The following is a 23,569-nucleotide window of genomic DNA, read 5'->3' on the forward strand; positions in this document are numbered from 1 at the left end:
TGGCCTTCGCTGATAGTGGTGTCCTGTTTCAGAAGCAGCTGCTCTCTGCGGTATGGCCCCCCCTGCAGGCCAGGCCCGCACAGCTCACCGGGATCTTATGGGCTGCTTATCTCTCTCATTCAGACTAATCAAATGACGGCAATGACTCATCAGTTGTATCTTAATTCGAAGGAACTTTTGGGGAATTGGTGAGTTTAGTGGTAACTGGAAGCTGCTGTTTACGCACAAACTTTAGAATTAAACAGACGGACTGTGGCACAAGTTCAGATATTCAATTAGATGTAAAAGGAGGTCAGTCGATTGATCCTAGCTGAGACTTCCGTTCTTCTAAAGTTTAATGGCATTAGGATTGGCCTTTTAATACATTTAAAAAAAAAGTTTTTGGTCAACAATGGGCTATGATAAATTAGCACTTTGAAGATAAGCGATCTAATTAAATCTGCGGTTTTAAAGAGACTGGTGAACCAGCACCGCTCTAATCAGATGTGATTACTCCCTCTCAGCGCGTCAAAGCTGCGAGGGGCGGACTTGGGAGCGCGCACTGGGAGCCCGCAGGACTCACAACCCAGCAGAGCTTTGTTGATATTGGCAGTTCCGTCCTTTCGCAGGAGGTTATGGTTTAAGTCTTTGGAGAGAGAAGAGGAGAAACAACGCGAATTATTTGGCAAAGATTATGCGTTGATGTGCGCACTGCTTTTGCACGAAATGTTTCCACACAGCAGCTGTAATGAGTAAGTCTACGTTTCTTTATCTTTTAAAAAAGTTATTTTAAAGGTTGATAATATCTAGGCTACAGATAACGGAAGTTCGCATGTTCTAGATCGTTTTAATCATCTTGACAATCGTTATTTTGTGGTCAGACTTTGTTTAAAGCTACTGATTTCACTGGCATCATGCAAATGTGATCTTGATTTTAAAGTAACTGTGCTCTATTTTAATATCATTTCTACGTTTAGACTCTAAATCAAGAAGGCGTTAAACCTGCCACAATGTCTCACGCACAAGTTGAGATACCAGGACGCGGTTTCCCAGGCCTCTCTGTGGATATGAGCGACGACTGCCTGTCCCGGGTCCCATCCGTGCTGAGGACGCACGGTTTGGGCGCACGGAGAAACTCGTATGGGCTACAGAAAATAAGTATGGATATTGATTCGCCTTTATACAGCGGTGCCCTTTCCAAAGCCTTGTCCTGGTCAGCTGAGAATATCTTAACACTCGCCGAGTCCAGAGCGGAGGAAGAAAAAATCGACGAGACACCGCCGTCGTCGTCTTCTCCCGTTTCCAGCCCGGGGACCAGCTCCAGCACGCCCGCAGGCAGCATAGAGCCCGACACCGGGTCCCCCGGTGGTAACTGGGATTCAGTTCAGAGATCCAACGCTCGGGATGCGAGCTCGGACTCTGAGAACGAACTCCAAAATAAACAAAATAAGATCTTGTCTCGAATCACGTTTGATAGTCAGTGGGAGCAGGAAGAGAAAGAGGACGTGGAGACAAAAGCTGTGGCAACTTCACCTGATGGAAGATATCTCAAATTCAACATAGAGATTGGAAGGGGATCTTTCAAGACAGTCTATAAAGGACTGGACACAGAGACCACAGTGGAGGTTGCATGGTGTGAGCTACAGGTAGGTTCTCTTATATTTCCCTGCCAAAACCAAACTACCAGCTATAAATACTCAACAGTTCTGGATGCAATAGCTTGATATTCAGAATTAAATATATTTCTAAATCAAAGCTGCATCCTATTTTATCCAACGTTACACTGGACATTCTGTAGTGCTATCCCTAGCAAGAAACCTAGGTCAAGTACATCGGCTGATACTTCCCCTGCTTTACTGCCCCACTCAACTCTAATTCCTGCCTCAGGGCATTGGTGTTGATGTGAAGCAGCTAATCTAGTGTATATTATTCCTTGGTGACCTTGAGTAGGGTTGTGTCAATCCCTTACACAGTAACCCAGGTCATTCTGTTGGCAGTCAGCCTCAACTGAACCACTCTTCCTACCATGATCCCCTCTAATCTCATTTTTCATTAACAACCAGTGACACCAAGGCCCTCTAACTGCAAACTAACAACTGAGCAGCAATAGAACATTTATTATGCAGCTCTGATGATCTCTCATCCATATTTGTATGTGAGAATGAGGCGCATGTACTCTGTCATGTTTCCATTCTGTGAGATGGGACTGTCTGGGTTATGTGGGCTTGTAGGGTGTATGCAAATTCTGTAAATATCAAGTAAGACGGGCAAACCAAAGAATACGGGCTGCTGTAAAGGTGTAGAGATTTCAGTGCTTCTGTGCCACAGGGTAACAGCCTGGGTAACAGCTGCCTCCTCCGTTACTTACATGGTTTGATAGCACAGTGGTAGATTTAAAGATTTAAGCTTTAACTCCACCCTCCACATTTGCCTTTGTGTGTGACGTGCATTGGTTTCAGTATCTGGCCGCCATGTGAGCCTTCTTAGGCACAGACACTGAATTAATTACTTACATTCAACAATTATTCTCATTGTGATTAATGCGTTTTAATGATATTGGAAGTTGTTTTAAGATACGAACGCAGTTCACTCACTAGAAAAAAAGGTAGTTATTGATCTGCATTTAAACTCCGCAGAAGGCAGACATTTTGGGATTATGTTGGGGTGAAGTGACTCTGTCCTTTAGGCTCAAACACTGCGAGCAGCAGCTGGAGATGTGTGCCTCGAGAGTCCACCTCCCAGATCACGCAACAGGTGTCCGTTGAGAGGAGGTAGATACAGGGTTGCTCCCTGGCTCCTCTGAGAGGCACAGAAAACCCGTTACCAACACAGTCATTGATGTTCCACTCCCTTGGGTCAGATATGAGTGGGAGCTCATCACCATTTGTGGTTGACATTTAAAGCACACCCATGATTTTGAATTTTGTAGAGAAAAAAAGCCCAACAGATTTTTGTTGCTGCTTCTGTGGCCATGGGCCATTTTGGAAACCAGCACGCTATTTCATCTCTTTACTTCAGACATGAGCCAAGTTAATCCTCCTTAATCACTCCTAATAAGCTTAAAGGTGGCCGTTGTTGATATGGTTGCTGTTGTGATAAGTTGACCTCAAAGAGACAGACTCAGCTGCATTGGCATTTGTGAATGGAATTTACCACCCTGTCCTGCTCTTGTGCCACTGACGCTGAAGAGAAACACATAAGCTTTCTGTTGGTGGCTAAACACAATCGCTCCTCTAATGTTGATGGAGCAGCAGTTGAAGGTGCGTCATCACAAGTCAAGTATAAAGGCCTTAAGCTCTTCTAAATATGTATTACATAGCCTTAGATGTAATCTGCAGGATGTTAAAATCGGTAGTTTAAGATGCAAGGAGGTTTAAACCTTGTCTGCTTCGCCCGACTCCCACTTCTAAAGATACTTATTTAAATCTTTTTATTGAACTATATGCTGGTATTCTGCAGTGTACAGTGTATTGTCAACAGTGTTGCATTGAATGCAGGTCTGTCTGGGCAGTGTCCACAGGGACTTTTTGTACTAGCACACAAAAAGTAAATAAAACATTTAGATTCTTCCATGACATGCAACGCCAAAGCTTAGCCAGGACACTGTAATGTACAGGAAGGAGCTTTGGGCCCCTGCTCGTGAAAGAAATGACTTAAAATAAAACTAATCTCTCATTCAAGTCAAAGTTCCTGTGAGCTTAAAATAGCAACATTTAGACACCTCAAAACTCTGTAGTTGTACTGTGTAGAACTATATATATATGTACCCTGCAAATGTGGAGGAAGAGTGGATAATGTGTCTTTATTTGGATGCTTTCCTCCGGTATTCTTGTAATTCTTCAGGTATCCAGCAACATTACCATCATGATGTTTTTTAGATCAGCGGTGGAATGTAGCTTAGTATAGTTACTCAAAAACAGTTTTATATACTTATACTTGACCGTACCATTGTGCTTATAAAACAACAAATGAATCCTGTTGTTTTAGACGATGCTACTGAGCAGTGCGTATAGTCATTAAAATGTCCCGTTTCAGTTGTGTCATGATATGAAATTTATAATTCTTGAGTAAGGCATTCTGAGTAGCGAGAAGCTATACAAAGTACATCAGAGATGTTTAGATGCTAATAATGTTGTACTTACAACGGAGCATTTTTACCTCTGGTATTGATACTTTTACTCAAGTAAAAGATTTAAATATTTATGCTTCCACTTGCAAAACTGCTTGTTGAATTATTAAAGCCAGACTAATGTGTTGGTGTCAACAGCATCAGACTGTTTTGCTGTGTCGTTCAAATACTGGTGCAGACGTTTATGTCGGGTAATAAAAAAAGAAGAAACAGAAAACAAGAAAAGACAAGTGCAGAACTGCCAGAGACTTCTTCAGTAACTGAGTAAGAGTTGACATTACAACACATGATTCACGCCCTAATACATTTGTCATTTGTTGCCCAAAATCTCAATTTAAGGAATAAATGCCAAATATTTTTGCTTATCTTGTATTTTTATGTTAAAAGAATCAGATTTGTCCAACTTCTAAATTTCAGTCAGTACTGTATGAACCTCACCAATGAAGCACTGGTTTCATAGACATTACAGACGAATCTTTACATTACTCTTTGACTTTAGAAAATCTTTACCACACCTGTTGGAAGACATTGTAATCGTACAGTTGTTGTAACTACAACTCTAAAGAGCTTTTTAAAAGAAATGGTGCATTCTTTGTAAATTTTGTTCACATTAGTGTGTTATTTTCAGTGTGATTATCAGACATTAACAACTTAAAAGCCGTGTGATTGTAAATTTAGTGCCTGGTAGTTTTGCTGAAAGAAACTGGGCAGAAAATACCCTTTCCAGGTGGTAGCTACCTAGCAACCCTTCCCTCCATCTACAGGTGACTCAGGTGTGATATAGGAAATGTAGACTGAGCTTTGAAGGTAATGCAGAGGTGATAAAAAATGGATGAGCGGTGGCATGGTCCCTTTTACTTCCACACACACATTGTTGGCATTCTGTTGCACAGAGGACAAGTTTAAAGCCTTAATTTATCTTTGCTGTCCTGCAAATTGGCATCAAATATGAAAAGCTGATCTCCAGTCCTTGCATAGTGTGATGAGCAAAATTTATCATAACCTACACGACGCAGTTGACTATGCAACAATGCAACAACCCAGTGAGCTATTGAGTAACTGATAGGAGAGAGAGAATCGAGACACAGATCCTCTTTTAAAGGGCATTAGTTGCACAATACCTGATCTCATTCAAAGCCTGCAGCTTCCTGAATATCCCTCCACCTTGTATTAGACACTCAGACACTTGTATACTCTCATGTTTCATTTTTAAACTGAAACAAACATGCATTCTTTAGTCATTCTCAATATAAAGTGTCCCTATGCTTGATTACACCCCAACCACCCGTATTTTCATCATTAATCAGTGTTTATGAAGGGCCTGCTTAATGTAAGATTAGCTTGAGTGCATTTAAAAATACTGCTGCACCCAAAAGCAATTAACCTTTTACTCAGATGCATAAATACAGGCTGCGACCTAGATTATAACATTCTCAGTTTATTGGGCATGGTCATGAAAAGATTCACTGGACTTTTTTGTAGTAGCCTGTTCCTGAGACACATAAAACGTGACACTGCTTCTTGTGTGGGGTATTATTAATGAGTTGTCTGAAGGTGTTTGCCTGTTGTAAACAGGTAGTGTTAATGCAGTAGTGTTTGAAATAGAACGCTCGGTGATTAGATGGGGTTTCATGCAAACAAAATCTCATTTTCTTTCATGATCTGCTTTTTAACTGTTTTATCAAACTGTTCATGTCAGTTTTTTTGGCAGGGAGGGTAACTTCCATACATACACACTGAATCCATCCATTAGAGAATCAAATGAATCAGTAAAGAAATGAACCTTTGTGGCTTTCTTCTGCTCACATGTCGTTGGTCTCTGTGAAACGACAGTTATCTGAGGACAAAAGGAAGGAGGGCGTGGTGGTAGAACATTTACATGAGCGCTGCCGCAGTTAGAACTGGAGCCATGACTGAAGCAGTAAAAGTGAGAAAGTGAGCTCATGTGATAAACGGAGCTGGAAGCGCCTCCGTTTTAGCTTTAGTTTTAAAGCTTGTAGAACGGTACAAGATTCAGATGTAAAACCTTAAAAAAAAACTTGCCGCCTCACAGTTTGTTGTCTGAGTTATGAGGTTAAAGAACAAAGCTTGAATCTAGTTTCTCTGTCTCTTATGCTGGCCAGCGTTTCAGAATTCAAGCCCAGCCGTGTAACCTTTATCTGAATATGGCTAGTGTTCACTGACAAGCACTGGGCTTCCTATCAGTTCTACTGTGGCCAACATCAACAGTGTCTTTCCTTGTAGGGCCCACTTTGTGGCAAGATCCAGCTTATCAGGGCAAGCTCATGCTCTGCTAGGAGAAAGTTAAGGAGGCCTACAATGATAGCCTACATTTACTCTTGGCAGAGCGTCACTTTGACGTTTGTTTGTTTGCATTAGTTCTGCACAATCGTGAAAGGAAGCTTGCATTGGGTCGCCTGTAGTAAGTGTGCACTTATTTGGTGATTGCTCTGCTACATATGGCATGTCCGTTTCAAACAGAATACACTCAGAGTTTAAATTGGATAGCAGTGCCTCATAGGCTGTTTTTTATATATTTTTATTTCCAATAATGTAGGTGCATGCAGGAGCTGCATGTTGACTCTTTTTTTTATGAATCTGAAGGGATTTAGTGTGTTTGTAATGGAAACTGAAGACTTAGGAAGTGTGAGGGTTAGCATCTATGTTTTTTCCCTATACAGCTCATCACTGGGATGTATATGGTTACAATACAAACACACCTAAGATATGCAAGGGGAGGCTGCTCAGTGATGCTTGTTAAGATAAGAGAGTAACAAAGACAGCTACTTCTTTTACCATGTTAAATGGTAATGTTTTCAGCAATGTACAGTCTTGAGTTACACCTTTTAAACTTTTAAAGTGGTCTTGAGCAATGGCTCTCCAGACTTTCCGAACGCCTTTCAAAGTTTTTCTTCGGACATTGGCTGCTTTTTTATGATCTCTTTCAGTTCAGTCCTTGTTCCTGAACATTTTCAGAGGAATGTGTTGCCTTAACACTGACCTATGAATCGTTCAAGCATTAAAAAAGGCACCGAACTCAAGGGATGTGTCTACACACAACAACTTAGCAAAGACCCAATTTTAAATCAGAATAAGAATATCTTTATTGTCATTGTGTAGGTGCAACAAAATTGAAGTAAAGCTCCCAGATTTGGTGCAATGAAAGAGGGTTAAAAAGTTAAAAGCCAAACCTAAAATAATAACTAACGTCAGCTTAAAGAAGCACAGCAGTTGAATAAAGAGATGAATAAATATCAATTATAAAAGTAAGTAATATGTAAAAATATTGCATGACCGGCTATCGCATTTGCTAAGCAATGTATTGCACAGTTGAATGTTTAAGTAGTCGGGTTTGTTCAGAATTCAGTGCTATGACAGCTCCGGGGTAAAAATAGTTTTTTAGTCTGTTTGTTCTTGCTCTAATGGTTCTGAAGCGCTTCCCTGAGGGCAACTGTTCTTTAGGCTCTTTGTTACAAGCAGCCTGTCACAAAGACATAATTTGTTCTCATTTCCTAAGTTGCATCTATGAAAGATGCCAAAGATTACAAAACCTAACAGACATAAAATAGTATTTTTGCACCAACAATGTGTTCCCAAAGAACTTTTAGCTAAAGAGAAAACATCTCAGCATAGTGTGCAGTGTGACCTTAAACATTTTAGTAAACTGGACAAGTAGAGAACAAAAATATATGAAACTCTACTCTTCTTAAGAATGAAATCTAGCAAAGACCTGACACAGAATTAGAAAGATGCATCCAGACCTTCAGCTGATCCATCTACTGTTGGCCCGAGCCTCATCAGAAATGGTCTCCATGGAAGGTGGCTGTCAAGAAGCCATTCTTAAGGAAGGGAAACAGGGAGAAAAGGCTGAGCTATGCCAAATGACACAAGAAGTGGACTGAAAATCAGTGGCAACAGGTCTTATGGAGGGATGAATCCTACTCAGGTGGTTTGAGACTTTTGCACAGCACTGTACATCCAGAATATTCTGTGAAGTCATAACACAATTTTCAATGTTATTACTGACTGGATTTACATCAGCTTCTTATCATAATAAGTCACTGAATCACTGATTAATGTAATGCTGAAATTATATGCAACTTTGCCAGACATAGATGGGGAAGATTGCAACTTAAGTAATTATAGAGGTAATGATAGAGCTATTGTACTCTCATGTGCAAAATATGCCTTTGCCGAGCACTAAACACTACCAAAACACTGCTGTCTCTGCTGAGTCATTGCTTATATTGGGTTTTCTCAGCTGATCGATTTTTTTTTTTTTATGTGAGAGATTTTAGTAAGTAGCCCATATTTGTTTAAAGTTTTCCAGCTCAGTGATATTATTCCTGTAATCCACACTTCATACGACCACTTGCTCTGCTTCATGTTTTTCAGATGAGGCTCATTGGAAAGCTTCTTTCTTTCTTGTTGTTTTATCCCCCAAGATCCTTTTAAAATGACTTCAATATCCATGTCTTCACAAGAACTTTTTGTATTTATCGTAATCACATTGGCTTTTTATTTTAGATGAGCATTAGTGTACTTTATGATTGCATCTTCTGTCGCTGCATTGAATTTTCATCAGTGACGCACGTGTGTTATTTTCATCTTCTGAGACAAGCCCTTAACTCCCAGATAAACCCCTACAGCCATATCTTTGAAAGCATATCAAAACTGTTCTTTATAAAGATGATCCCTAATACACAGTAAGCCTCCGCACGCAATGCTGTAACAGCAGGTTAATTGCATGACATACTTTGTGAGATGGGACTAAAACGTGTCGGTCACAGTTTGTGTCAGGATGATATGTAAGAATACATAAGATCAGGCCATACCTGACCCAACATGCCACCCAGCTCCTGGTGCAGGCTATGGTCAACTACTGCAACGCTCTCCTAACTGGTCTCCCACCCCGTGCTGTGAAACCGCTGCAGATGGATCAGAACGTGGCGGCGCGTCTGGTCTTTGATCAGCCAAAGAGAGCACATGTCACCCCTCTGTTCATTGAGCTCCACTGGCTGCCCACAGCCGCCGCATCAAATTCAAGTCACTGATGTTAGCCTCCAAAGTCCTTAATGGAACAGCTCCCATCTACTTGAATGCTCTCGCAAAGGCTTATTTCACAACTAGGTCACTCCGGTCGTCACAGGATTGTCGTCTTGCGGTGCCTACACCACGCTTAAGACAATCCAGATTCTTTTCACATGTCGTCCCACAATGGTGGAACAGGGGCTACCAGATCAGGGGCGTCCCTGTCTAGCTTCAAGAAACTCTTGAAGACCCAGCTGTTCAGAGAGCATCTCCTACCCTGTACTTTCCTTCCCCCTCTCCTTCACTTTATCGTTCTTTACTTCCCTCTGTGCCTGCACTCTATCTCTACACTGTCACCTCTGACAGAGTCTGAGTCGTGGTTTCCTCCTGTGTAGCTTATTGTTTGCTGTAATGTTATATACTCATTTGTAAGTCGCTTTGGATAAAAGCGTCTGCTAAATGAATAAACAGAAACATGATGTCTAATTTGCGGCTTCACATATAAATACCGCCGGCTAAACTGTGCAGCCACTTTTCCAAAAAAGTCAGGACAGAATTAGATGATTTGCAAGTCATTAAATGGAAAAAGAAGAAATCGGGGAGTGCGTTTTTGTTTGAATATTACTTATTTCCAGTTTCTTTAAAAGTTTGGTTAATGGCAAACAAAATGTTTCCCTATTGATGTCTTCTCTTTGATTTTATGATTTTCTAAATGTGTACAACAGAGCCATGTTGTTTTATTCTAAGCAGAATGGCATTGTCTTGTTGAAACAGACAAGGCAAAAAGACCTCATATGATAGACACTAATGGCGTTCCTTCAAATCTCTATGTACACTTTAGCATTAATGATGGACTCTAAATGCAGAACTCTGTGCTGGTAATAAGCCCTGAGGCATGTATCCATGATTTTAGAGAAGAATTTCACATTTTGTTTGTTTTTCAGTGCATCTTAATTTAGCTTGGGCCCCGTGTTGTCACCTGCATGTCCGGATATGGGTTATATTTGGTCTTTTCTGTGCATGACAGTGTTTAAACTTTCATTTATTGTAGCAGAAATCAAATTGACGATGGTTTTCAGAAATGATTTAGCTTTTTGGTGCAGTTCTGAAGCCCTTCTCCTCTTTAACTCTAAACACTCACGCTCTCTTTATATCAATAGATAAAATCTTTTGTTGCCCCTTACTCAGCTTTTTGGGAACTGTATCGCTGATGTTGAATACAAAAAAAAAGTAAGCTTTTGTCTTTGTACGACTTACATGTCAGCTTTGAGCTCAAATTATTTGCTTTAGTCTTTATCGACACTGAACATAACATCCAAATGCTTTTCGAACTTGATGCGAGTATACAACTATAAATGAGGTAAAAAAAAAGAAACTAGGGCAGCTTCTAGTTATTCTATTGGTATTCCTGTATCGATGCTATTTTAATAATATATCTGCAATTTGATCAGATGATCTCAATGGTTGTGAATTTTTTATTATGAGCTGACATCGTTAGATTCAGGACAATGAAACAAAGAAGTAAGAATCACATCATTTTGGCCAGCGAGGGTCAAAACTGGCCATAATTTACCTTTTTTTTTTTTTAATCATGATATATCAAATATTTACCTTATGTTAACATTTGAAATGTTTCAAGATTAATAGGTGATTCTACCACATTTCACCCATAATTGCAGCTTTAGGAAACAAAATAAAATAAAATAATTTTATTCTCTATTGGGAGAGTAAATATGCTCTCAGTTGCCATGTGAGTTCTTGATGAAATGATGAATTGGCCTGTGGTGTAGTAAGACTTGTTTGGGGTGCGGCACCTTTGAATAGATATCAATAAGTGCTGTCATTTCTTTTCACAGCAAAAGAAAACACACTTATTTGTGTTTCCCTACTAAATAAATAGTGCTGCTGTAGTTCACATTTAAGTTGGTTCTAACATTAGCTGCTGAAAATATTTGTCTGTGTGACTTACTGTTGGACACTCTTGAACACGTAGCACGTAAGATTCATAAATCTTCCATAGTGTTACCTTCCTGTGACCGGAGCAACACTCCTTCGTAAACTGTGTCCGGTCCTGGTTGCCAGTGGCACTTGATAGCTCACCCTTGTTTGTCAGTGTAACACTATGCCGGTTTCAGTCTTGCAGTCAGAGCTGAAGTGAACATGAACATAGTATGCAGACATTTGCAGACATTTGTATGCAACATATTTTAAAGTTTGCTGGGTTTTCTAAGACTTTGACAAAAACAAATGATTTAATCATGAAGTAAATAAAAGAATGTTGCAATTCTTTTCACATAGCTGAAGTTCCAAGAGATTCTCGAAGGTTTTTATCCACTCTAACTTTACAAAATGTAATAATAAAATGCCCTGAGATGAAAGCCTGCTCACTGTTTGCTGGTTTCAGAACCTGGAGCCATAACAGCTTTAAAAGGCTTTACTTTGAAGCCCTCTTTTTCTCATCTTCCTACTATGATTAGCAGTTTGTCCTAGCAGTTTGTTTTTATTTCTAGACTTATTCACAGAAGGACATATGCTATTGACTTGAACAATGACCTTCTTAAGGATTTTCATGCCAGTTTTTAAAAGAAATTTCCATTGTTTGGTTGTCAGACTCTAGCATGACTCAGGGAAGATCTTGAAGCTCGGGCAGCCCACAAGCAGTGAAAGAGTTACTATATGTCCATACCTGGACTGTAAATGAAAGAAAACCCTCTTTGATAATAATTGACAAACTTTATCTGAATCAATTATAACTGATCAATTAAGCACCAGTAATTCATTTATTGACCTATGAGAAATATTGTTGTGCGAACCCAGCTTACAATAGTTGTGGTGCACAAAAAAAATTTTGTTTTCCTGTGTGCTTGTGCATCATTGTGCTTCTTTCATTGCTACTGTTGAAATGAATCTACTGTAATAGAAACAGCTTGTTTACATGTGATTTGAAACACATATTTTAAAACTGCAAGGAAAATGCTTGGAAACAACAGGGTTCAGTCGGCTCAAAGCATCTATTTAAGTACAACTGTGCAAATATTGTTTCACTCTGGTCTTTCAGTTGCTGTCAAAAGGATCCACCCAGTAGGGACATACCTTTGAAACCTGTCAGATATTTATTGTCAGGAACTTGCTGAGGCTTGTAGTCTGCTACCGAAGGCTTGAGTGACAATTATCATAAACATTTGAAAATAAATAGGGCTGTGAATTTTCTGGGTTCATCTGAAACAGTTGGAACATGACAGCATTTTAAAAGGTTTCTGTCCTTTTCCACATCCTTGTGTTGCCCATACAGCTACCTTATTAAGAGGAAAATGATATAATTCAAAGTTAAAAAAGCATCGTATGAGCAGTTTTTCATTCTGTTTCTCAGTAAATGATGCCAGCAGTGAAAAAGCAACATGCAGAAGACAGTCATGATGTGGGTGAAGCCTCGTCAGAAAAGCTGTTGGTGGTAAACCTCCAGTTACTGTTTTTGGCTGCCATAGTTGCCTGTTCAGTCTGATCAGGTTTAGGAGCGCATAGGTTTCCCTATGGCACACAATGGTTTTTTCCTTTCATGATGTCATTTTTTGATAATTTGTCACACAGTTGCTCCATCAAGAAGGATTTTTACATAAATTGGGTGTTAAGTAGGTCACACACAGTCAGCAAAAATGGTGTTTTAGCTCCAATTTGTTGCGACAGCTCTTTAAAATTCTAGTGATGCAAATGTTACCACCAATACAATGACCAAGACCAGTTACAAAGCTCCCGACCAGCTTTTCGCTTTTACTGCGAGTCACAGTGTTGAACTGCTCGGCTCTGTTTTTAAGACAATACTCATATAAGCTGTGTCCTTCAGGCATCTTATGATCTTTCTGTGGTTGACTCAGTTCCTGAGTAGGACAAAGTGTTTGTTCCTTTCACACCCGTCTCCTCAAATGCCCTTTGTGAGGATGGCTGGAATATGGCATGTAACTAACACAACAAAAGGCAATGCAACAGTGCTTATAGATCAGAAGGAAAGTGATGAATCAGACATGTAGTGTTCAAGGAAAAGTTATCAGCTTCTGTCATTATGCCAAGTCAATGCTTCGCTCAATAAGGGAGAGGATTGTGAAAGAAAGCGGGTGATTGCACTATAAATGCAGAGCAGTTATAGAATACTGTCAACAAAAGTTTTGAGTTGCTAAAATCAAACACCAGACAGGTTAAGACATGTTGAGAATACCAAAGTAAACAGGCAATATATGATCCGCCTGCTCACAGATAAATAGCCTTTCAGAGTGATGTAATGCTTCTCACAATGCCCAAAGGATGGTCATGCACTCTAAATATATCACAGCGATACAGATAAAGCAGGTCTTTATATTGCCTAATACTGGCAATCTCAGATATTAAGGTTGAAATAATCTATTACTTAAAAAGTCATTTACAAAATGCTACTATCACAGAAATGTATGTACAGCATTAAAATTATGAAAAGTGTCTTAATCTGATTGACAAAGATTTACCTGATAGACCACTTTTCCTGACTGAAATACATAAGCGATAGTGTAATGCTGAAGCTAGATGGTCATTAGCCAGGCGCCACAAATCAAGTCAGGTTCTAAGAGTGAGAGCAGCAGTCAGAGGCTGGTTTGAGTCCTCAATCCTGATGAGATTAATGGCTAACCTCTCTCTGCCCACTCCATTTACAGAGCATGTCAGTTTTTCTTGGAACGAGCACACTACCACCTCAGTTCTCACCTGCAAACATCTAAATGCAACACTGCACCAGTGTACGAGCCTACGTGCGTGTTTATATGTAATGCAAGTCAGTCATGGCAGGTATGTCAGTCTTGCAGCTGTGAGGTCAGTCTTTTTTTTTCCCACACATTGCCTGTGACCTCAATCCCAGCCAGTCGTGACAGCTTCTGATGGACAGTAGTTTGGTAATGCTTTGGCAGTTCAAGTTCTCTCAGGTCATGAAAGGGTCTCTGTGAACCCTAATCTTTATCTGCAAGACTCCTCTCTGCCAGCATATGGGATGCAGGTGTTATGGCTTCTTAATAGCACTTTCAGCACTTTTTTAGCTCTTAAAGGGGTTCAGACTGAGGTTGGGGTAAAGTTTTAGGTGTTCAAAATTTCCAGAATTCTACAGGAAGTTACGGCTCATCTCTACATAGAGTTGTCTGCCTTGATCAAAAGGATCAATCATAGCTGCTTTTGATATTTGTTTTCTCATGGCTTTGTGTTTTGCATATTCAATTATTTGTTTTTAAGTCTCTGTATGGACTGTCCCCAGAATACTTATCCCATCTTATAAATGTGCATCGACCCTCCAAAGCCCTGAGGTCAGCTGACCAGTTGGTTCTGGACGTTCCTAGGTCATTCCAAAACTAAAGGAGATGGAGCCTTCCACACTGTGGGCTGTGCGGTCTGCGACTAGCCTCTCTACTTTTAAAACACGCCTTAAGACTCACTTGTTTACCCTGGCCTTTGGCTGAGTTAAGTCACCTGTATCGGATCTTTTATCTGTTTGCCTTTCACTGTTTTACTGTTTTTGCTTGTTTGTTGTTCTACTTTTGCTTGTATTGTTTATTGCTGATGATTATTTTATCCTGTAAAGCACTTTGGCTGGCCATTGACCTTTAAATGTCCTATATGAATAAAGCTGACATTGACTTTTTCCAGCTGGACAGTTAATTTAATCCATAAATTGTTTAAAAAGATTATTGAATACAGTTTCCCAATCCCAAGTCTCTGGTATATGTTTTTGTTGAGCCCCAAAACACAAAGATATTCAAGAAATTCAGATTAATGATAGAAAAACAGCAGAAAATACACATATTTAGCAAGTGAGAAATGGAAAATCTACTAATATTTCCTGACTTAGAGGACACATTTGTTGTGTTTGATATTTTACTTACACCACCAAATGTAGTGAAAAAAAACCACAAAAATAAAAGCGAACAATCCTTTTTAGTCAGTTTAATGTCTTTTAACTTTAAATTGACTGATTATTGAGTAGATCCTTAAAAGTGGAAAAACATGCAGCAAATGGTCTTATTTAAGTAACGTGTTAAAACTAGAGCATCCAGCTGTTGGAAATCACTGTTTTTTAAATGAAACGGTAAGCTTCACTTTATGTGACCGACTGATGTAAATCTTTATGAGGATTGTACCTCTACTTGGGAAGCACTATTGAGACCATTGACATCTCTTTTATCTAAGAGACATGGTCAAGGCAGCAGTCTTACACATTCAAAGCATTTTAGAAGCAGCATACATAAACACAAGTGCAATATGTGCACTAAAAAGTGGCCTCTCAAAAAAAAACAACCTTTTTTTTATTTCTTTGTGACGTCATTGAACAAATGCTTAGATGTAAAAGTGTCTAACGTTCCTGACCAAAAGAGCGAGAAGCTTTGAATCTATCAAATTAGTTCTTACTTTTTTACTGCACTGAACAAATACTGAAGAAACCAAAGTTAAAAAAAAGCGTCTGTCTCTAACTCTTAACTCTCATTCCTGTAGGCTATAAGTAGTATGACTGAATCCATTTTTTCACTTGCCCTACTTTTCTCCCTCTTTAGGCAGGATTCTGTCCACACAGATTGGATGTTACCCAAGCCTTGCCCAGACTTACTATATCTGTGTGAGTGTATCATCAAGATCCTCCTCATTCCTGAATTAAGCCCCAGCGTGTGCCACCTGGTCAAATGTTAGCTCACATGTCATGTTCATGTCCTGGTTGTCATAATAGAGGCACTGACCGGCATTGACTTCTTAATGCCAATGTCTCCTCTACCATCAACACAGCTTATATAACTCCACCAATGTGGCACCGTGCCCAAGTATTTCCAATCCCAACTATTGCGGACCCCCAACTCAACACACACTATCCTTCCACTGGCTAAGAATAACTCAGAGGAAGAAAACTTTTTGCAGAGACTAATTCACACATCTGACTAAAGGTTGCTTTTATGGTTATATCCACTTGTCCTCTCAAAACTGGGATGGTCTGTTTTTGTGGCTCCCCCCTGGAAGGTTTTCTTGTATGTTGTGCAATATTTTTGGCTTCAGTTTTCAAAAAGAGGAGGGTGAAGAGAGAGTTGGGGACAGACAGATGTGGTCTAATATTTCATGGAAAAGTTTAATAGGGGCTTTTACTGTGATTATTTCTTATGCAGGAGATGACAAAAGGCTTCTGACTAAAGTAAGGTTTCTGGGACTAAAGTCATCTAACATAATCGTGTCTGTTAGACTGTATTTCTGATCATCTGGTTGCTGTCATAATCTGAAAACACTGAACCATTGCTGCATGGTCATAGCTAAGGTGCCTGTCTCTCCTGAAACAGGTCAGTATCAAGAGCAGTGAAATCATATGACTGCATCAGCACAGCTTATTGCTTTTGCTTTTTCCATCTGCGCTTCCTTTTTCCGGACATTTTCCAGTTTTTGACTTTTTAAATGAACAGTGGCTTATTTAAACGGATAACAGTGATGTTCAGCTCCAGCTCTGTTGTTCAGAGTTGCCACGGCAAGATTCTGGTTTTTCCAAGAAGGCCCGCTTTTAAAGTTTTAGTACTTTGCAGTCATGCTGTCTAGCTTGCCAAGATGTAGTAAGTCTTGTGGTTTTGGAAGTGCCAGGGTCTCCTGTTGGCACGACTGTGGGCCACAACGAGAGCATGTTACTCCAACTCTGCTGCAAACTGTTTTAAGCTCTTTGCACAGGCGCCTATCCGCAGGACACAAAGACACTACACAGGGGTCTAATGTTATCACACTTAGATACATAAATATCCAGATGCACATCAACCCATAAACCCAGTGACTCAGCCGTCCTGGCTCACATGTAATTTGCACGCACACTTACATCTACGCCATGATTTGTTATGTATTGTATATGTTTCCTTATTTAATCAGAGGTCAGTGATCTATGGCAGTGGTTAACCTCGGTGTACATGAAGTTAAATTTAGTGTGTCCGAGACAAATTAGATTGAAACCTAACCGAGTTAGACAATAGATTAATCTAAATTTGTGTAATTTAATAGTTTCTTTGAGTCATGGTGACATTTTAAACTTGTTATAATCTTTTTTTTTATCATTAACCAAATATAGTTGCTTTTTTTGCAAATCATTCAGTATTTCTTAAACCTTTCTAAGGTTTTGCGTATGAAAGATAAGTTATCAGCTGTGTTCACATCATAAACAGAGAGCTGCCGAGCTAAATATAATCCAACTTGTCAGAGATCCTCTTTGTCTAGACTTTTTTAGGGCCTCATGCTTTAGTCGCAGGTGTAATGTGACATCTTGACAGGTGACTGACGCATTTAAGGGGAGTTTTTCTCTGTGTGATCTCTTACTGTGCAGGTCTCAGACAGTCTACCTCCTGTGTCTTTGCAGCAGCAGCACCTCCTCACATACTGGGGGAAAAGCAGAAAGGAAGGACAGAGTAGTGGTCAAGTTGATTGTGAGCATAAACATATGTAGAGCATTTTCCCAGAAATCTGCCTCAATGCAGGATTCATGGTCTTGGAGTCTCCCAGGAGTTTTCCACTAACCACCCACCACAGGCAGAGTTACTCCACCGGCGGCTAAATCGGGCCATTCATCCTAGATGAAGCACAAAAATGTCTTTGTTCATCCAACCTGATTGCAGAGTTTGGTTCAGTTTTTTACAGATTTTGGAAATCTTTTCCATAAATTTATAAACTCCCTTTATTAGACAAAAAATATGATTATGTAACTGAAGGGTCACCCACATGGTCAAACCTGTGGTTTCCAATCCGACAGTGAGCTCATTAGCCTATGAAGCAATGATTTATCAAATTGGTCTCATGTATCTGCACTCTTTATTACAGCGAGCTTATGTAACCAAACATGGCTGTGACAAGAGCGGAGCATGTGTGTGCCAAACCTCCACAGCACTGTCAACATAACTGCAGTTTTATGGTTGATAGAATAGTCTCACCTTTAGGTACATTCAGTCCCAGCTGCAGTCAGTTGTTTTCTTAGCTTTTTAAAGCAAACATAGATCACTAATCAATTCTAATCTCTTTTACGCAGAGAGTCACATAATCAAGTTTTGTGTGAACATCACATACCATCATGGATCAAAACCAAAACACTTGTGATGAAAACATATTTAATGGATGTTTTTTTCCCTGCAGACTCGTAAGCTTACCAAGGCGGAGCGACAGCGTTTCAGTGAGGAAGTAGAGATGCTGAAAGGACTGCAGCACCCAAATATTGTCCGATTCCATGACTCCTGGAAGTCGACAGTGAAGGGCCACAAGTGCATCATTCTGGTGACTGAACTCATGACCTCAGGCACACTCAAGACGTGAGTTTCTGCATCCAGTTTCTCTCATTCCCAATATTCAGTACTATGTCTCAAATGGCAGATATTTAGATTAGGTACAGAGTGAAAAGCAGAGAATAGGTCTGGGTGAGAATTCAGGAAACTTGCTCACTTTGAAACTTCCTCTCGGTTGTCAAAATAAGAGATGAATTACTTTGTGGCACTTAAAAGCTTCCTGTTCTTGCTGTGTTGTGATATGTTTACACTGAGCAGTTGAATCTTATCCTCTTCTGTTTTAGGTACTTGAAGAGGTTCAAGGAGATGAAGCTAAAACTGTTACAGCGCTGGAGTCGTCAGATCCTCAAAGGACTTCACTTTCTGCACACACGCACTCCTCCCATCATCCACCGCGACCTCAAGTGTGACAACATCTTCATCACCGGCCCCACTGGCTCCGTCAAGATAGGAGATCTGGGACTCGCCACTCTCAAAAGTGCCTCATTTGCAAAAAGTGTCATTGGTAAGTAATATCTATTACATCTGGAACACAGATTGGCTTAAATGTAATGGTCTCCAGCTATAAGAAATGATTTGAAAATGGGATATACAAAATTCCAGCACTCTTGAAAGGAAAATGTCTCCTTGCTTAAGTACTCCGCCATTTTTCTGACACATAAGCAACAAGAGTCTGTTTTACTTCCTGCAGACATTTTAAAATGTAGCACTTAAATGGCTTTTGATTTAGCAGGAAATTGCCCCGAACCATAAAATACGTTTAGGGTTTGCCCGCCATCAGTTGCAGTATAATAACCAGTTGATTCATGCTCAAAGAGGCTCTTAAATTGAATCAACAAGGTTAAAATGAAACACATTATTGTCAAACAAGATAAAAAAATAAAAAGATTTACGAGGAGCATGACTTTAATATCTGACGACCAGTTGATCAGTCGGTCTAACTATTTGGTCCAGACTGAAGTATTTCCATAACCACTGGACAAACAGTCCTAAAGTTACACATTACCACTATTGTTTAAAAAATGTTTCCTTTTCCATGACTTTGTTTACACCTAAATAGAACTTTTTCACTTGAAAGTGTTCCTGATCACAAAGGACTCAATGGAGTGACACCGAATTTTGACTAGTTCTGGTTCACAGATATTTTCTGTGGCTTTTGGAAGCAGGCTGCTGGACTGTGTTACTCTAAAAGATTTGTATATTTTCTTTGAATTGATTTGAATTTAACTGTACTTTATTAATTCTGGGTAAATTATCTATTGAATAACGTAATCAATAAAATTGAAAAACATCAGTATGCAAACTGAAGTAAAGCAGAAGAATAGGTGTGGTAGAAATCTTCACAGACTCCAGTGAATGCATTGAGGTGTTGTGTTTGTTGCCTGGCAACAACTGATCTGATAACGTCACACACAGCGTCAGCAGCGGTGCAGGGCAACACCTACGTCATGACAGAATAGCAATATTTTAAGATGACATACAAAGCTTGCAAACTCAACAGCAACAATGTGTTTTATTGCACCTCTAATGTACTGTAAAGGTAGACATGTTCGTGTTTGCATATGTAAGACAGCACACATACTTTTCCACCTATAACATTTCAAATGTATGGAAGAGATTTATTAAAACAATAATGACATTCCCAGCAGTCTCAGCTGTTCTTGATTGGTGCTAATTAGCAAATTAGCAGAATGTTGGCTATGTGAGTGTCTTAGTTTGCTAATGTTAGCCATTAGCTCAATGCATTTCTGTGCCAAAGTGTAGTCTAATTCAGTTATTGCTGTAGTTCAAAGTAAACACAAAAAATATGCACTACAAAAGAAAATGGACCAGACTCAGTGAATAATTCCCTAAATTCAACAATTAACCTTCTAATACTAGCTCAGTACCTAATAAAGAACCTCCTGATCCCTATAATCCCTATATAGACCTTTGAGCAGTAGACTCTTGTTTAATCATGGAAATCCTGACTTCTTTGCAGATGACGCATTCAAGTTAACCAACTGTTTGTAAGATAAATAAGTTGATAAATAAGATGAAATAAAAGAAAAATTGGAAAACATCTTTAAACACGTCTTCAAGAGAAAATTGTGTTTGCTTGTATGTATTTTTTTGTATGATGCAGTTAATGCAGTTTGCATAAACATTTTTTTCTATTGTGTGTTTCAAAACTGTTCTATATATATTTTTACTTTTTAACAGGTTAACAACCTAATATGTAATCTCAACAGGGTTTAACCCGTAGAGAATTATCAACAGACTCTTTAGTTTACTGGAGAATTATTTATGGCAATTTATGGCTTAGAGAGGTTGCTGCTTTAATGTTTTGGTTCTGTTTTACTGGTTAGATAGTTTTTTAGCTATATTCTGCAATAAATCTAAGAAGGAAGGATCTGGAAACTAAATGCTTGATACCTAACAACATACAATGATAGATGCTGAACAGACTGATATGTCTTTCAGAAATGAGCTTCTGAAACAACTGGAAAAGATGTGTGAAAAAGCAACTTTGTGCTTTTGGTATATGGTTTAACTGAATGCTCTATGACCACATTAACTGAAGATATAAGTCATATTCATCTATATTTATATGTACAAGTTCTTCTATCCGGCAGTCGATGAAAATCTTCTTTGTGCATTTTGAATTAGAATGTTATTAGCAGCAATAACAAATTAATTGTTGAACTGTACATCTGCCCTGAACTCTCACAGGAACACCAGAGTTCATGGCTCCAGAGATGTACGAGGAGAAGTACGACGAAGCAGTGGACGTCTACGCCTTGGGAATGTGCATCCTGGAGATGGCCACCTCTGAGTACCCATACTCTGAGTGCCAAAACGCTGCCCAGATCTACCGCAAAGTTACCAGTGTAAGTAAAGGGAAAAAGGAAGGCCACCCGCCACCCCCCACCCTACTTAAAGTAATTGTCCACATGTGAATGCTCTCTTCCATGTGCACACTGGAGTTAGACTGAGAGGAACTGGGATATGTAAGATATACTCCTTAGCATCCTGAATGCGTGGAAATCAGTTTTTTTATGTCTATTAAAGGCTCAGTTTGTTCCATTAGTTCAGGGTGCAGAAGAACTATACTGTGACCATTTATTTCTTTTCAGCCTGTAATCATGACGCAGGATGACACATGACACACCAATTGTCAGTGTCTTTACCAGTCAGGGATCCTGTTTTACTGGTTCTAGCTGTTGCTTTCAGTGGAGCCTCTCCTTGGTCATGCAGATGTTTGAATAGAAGTAGATTTCCACTGAAATGACCTCTTGACACCGATGTTTGTTGATTTTGTCTCTGAGTAAGTGCCTTGAGATGACATTTGTTGTGATATGATTCCAGCTAATTAGTCCAGGTAGAGATGTTGCATCCAAGATATATGAGAAAGTTTATTTAGAAAAGAAGTTCATGTAAAGAAAAAAAAAACAAACATACATAGTATACTTTCAACTGTTGGCTGCTATATTTCAAGCCCCTCGTGAACACTTATTATAGCGATGGCACTGCTTTCAGCCAGAACAGACGCAGGCAGAATTATATGTTTTGGAAAAAGTGTCGCACTCTTTACTCTACAAGTAAAGAGTTTCTTTCCTGTGTGTCACGTATGCAAAGAAAACAGTGTCTCACTGAGGCTGGAAAGTGAGAAAGTGACAATGCCAATAAGTTAGTGTGGGTCTGGCTTGTCCACAAACAGGAGCATAATAATGTTCCCTGTGCAGTCAGCGAAGCTTAGACGTGCAACAACATGAAAAGAAATCCATGTGCTTTTCATTACTCATTAATGTTTCATGTTTATGCACAAACGTACATTTATTTGTCTGACAGTTACATTTTTCACAACATTAACCACTAACATACAAACTGTATGTTGTCATTCGCTGTTAAAGAGGCCTTTAGAGAAATATAGATTCACATATGAAATGCATAAGGTTCTTGTCTCAGCTGTTAAGAGATTTTTGTTGGCCTTATTCATAACATATTATAATTTCCTTGACAAGGTGAGATCTAAAGTGCAGGTATGTGTTTATTGCCATTTGTGTTTGTGTGTCAGCAAGATTACACATAAAGTGACTGGCCAAAATAAATTTAGTGGGAGATGGAGCGTGAAAGGAAGAACCCAATTTCATTTTGAGGTGGTTCTGAACCATCTTCTCATTTATAAAACTTGGCACTGGCTTTGGCAAAGGATGCAAGGAGGCTTTTTCGTATAAATTGACCTGAGATATGTTGACGCTTGAACATTGCAACATCCTCCGCTCCTCTGGTGAAGTTTTCCTCCAGATGTTGGAAGCAGGCTGCAGGGATTTGCTCCTGTTTACACAAAAGCTCCAGCGAAGTCTAACATCGATGTCGGGCGATAAGGCCTGATATGCGATTCAAGTGCAGCCCAAAGTTTTTGATGTGGCAGAGGTCAAGGCTAATTGCCAAGCATTTAAGCTCTTCCTCAGCAATCTAGGAAAACTGTTTCTGCATGGAGCTGCCTATGTGCACGGAGGCATTGTCGCGTTGGAACAAGAAGGGGTAAACATAAATAAAATTGAATTATTACTGTATTAAGTTAGAACCAAATTTGTAATTGCCCACAGTAAGCACCAGTTTATGTGGAATTTGTGAAAACAGCAGCAAAGGTGCGTGAGGTCATTGTAAAAAAAGGAAAATTTGTCTTGCATAGCGTAAAATGAGAAACGAATGGTGTCCAGAACTAATTTAGCTGTTATAAGTCACTCATGTCACCATGATATAATTGAGATGGACATTATTCATTAAAACAAGACACATTGTTAATATGCTGCAGTAATGAGATCCTTAATTTAATCTCATGTGCTCAAGCCTTGAAAAAGTAGCCCCGGACCAAAAGCATTGCAGTAGCAGAGTACTGACATCTTTATTTTAAGCATTTTACCTTTAGAAATAAATCGTGATTTCTTCTCTCGCGGTCAGAGGAAGCACGCTCAAGATAATCAGTATAACCTCATGTTTCTTAAGATCTTATCTAGACCTCCGTCACCACAGGAATGACACAGAATGATCAATTAGAGTTGGATTGAGGGAGAGCTGATTTGTTCTGAATGTGCCTATGAGGACACAGAAGCAAACTGCTTACAGAAGGTACCTTACTGCTTGGCATTAGATTGCATTT

The 23,569-nt window shown here is 39.5% G+C and overlaps 1 protein-coding gene across 2 annotated transcripts in view; it reads left to right on the forward strand.

Annotated features, from left to right (window-relative positions):
• Positions 1-411: 411 nt before the first annotated feature.
• The window catches only part of wnk4a (WNK lysine deficient protein kinase 4a), a 42,587-nt gene continuing 19,429 nt past the window's right edge, over positions 412-23,569 (forward strand). Inside the window, exons 1-5 of one of the 2 annotated variants that reach the window (XM_072372983.1) lie at positions 412-731; positions 957-1,625; positions 18,278-18,450; positions 18,708-18,928; positions 21,136-21,293. In XM_072372983.1, coding sequence (XP_072229084.1) covers positions 990-1,625; positions 18,278-18,450; positions 18,708-18,928; positions 21,136-21,293 — 1,188 coding nt within the window. In that variant the 5' untranslated portion in view covers positions 412-731; positions 957-989. The remainder of the gene's footprint in view (positions 732-956; positions 1,626-18,277; positions 18,451-18,707; positions 18,929-21,135; positions 21,294-23,569) is intronic. The other variant, XM_072372982.1, reaches the window with a different exon arrangement.

The sequence above is a fragment of the Leuresthes tenuis genome, unplaced genomic scaffold (assembly GCF_036924035.1).
Source record: "Leuresthes tenuis unplaced genomic scaffold, fLeuTen1.0.hap1 SCAF_20, whole genome shotgun sequence".
NCBI lineage: Eukaryota > Metazoa > Chordata > Actinopteri > Atheriniformes > Atherinopsidae > Leuresthes > Leuresthes tenuis.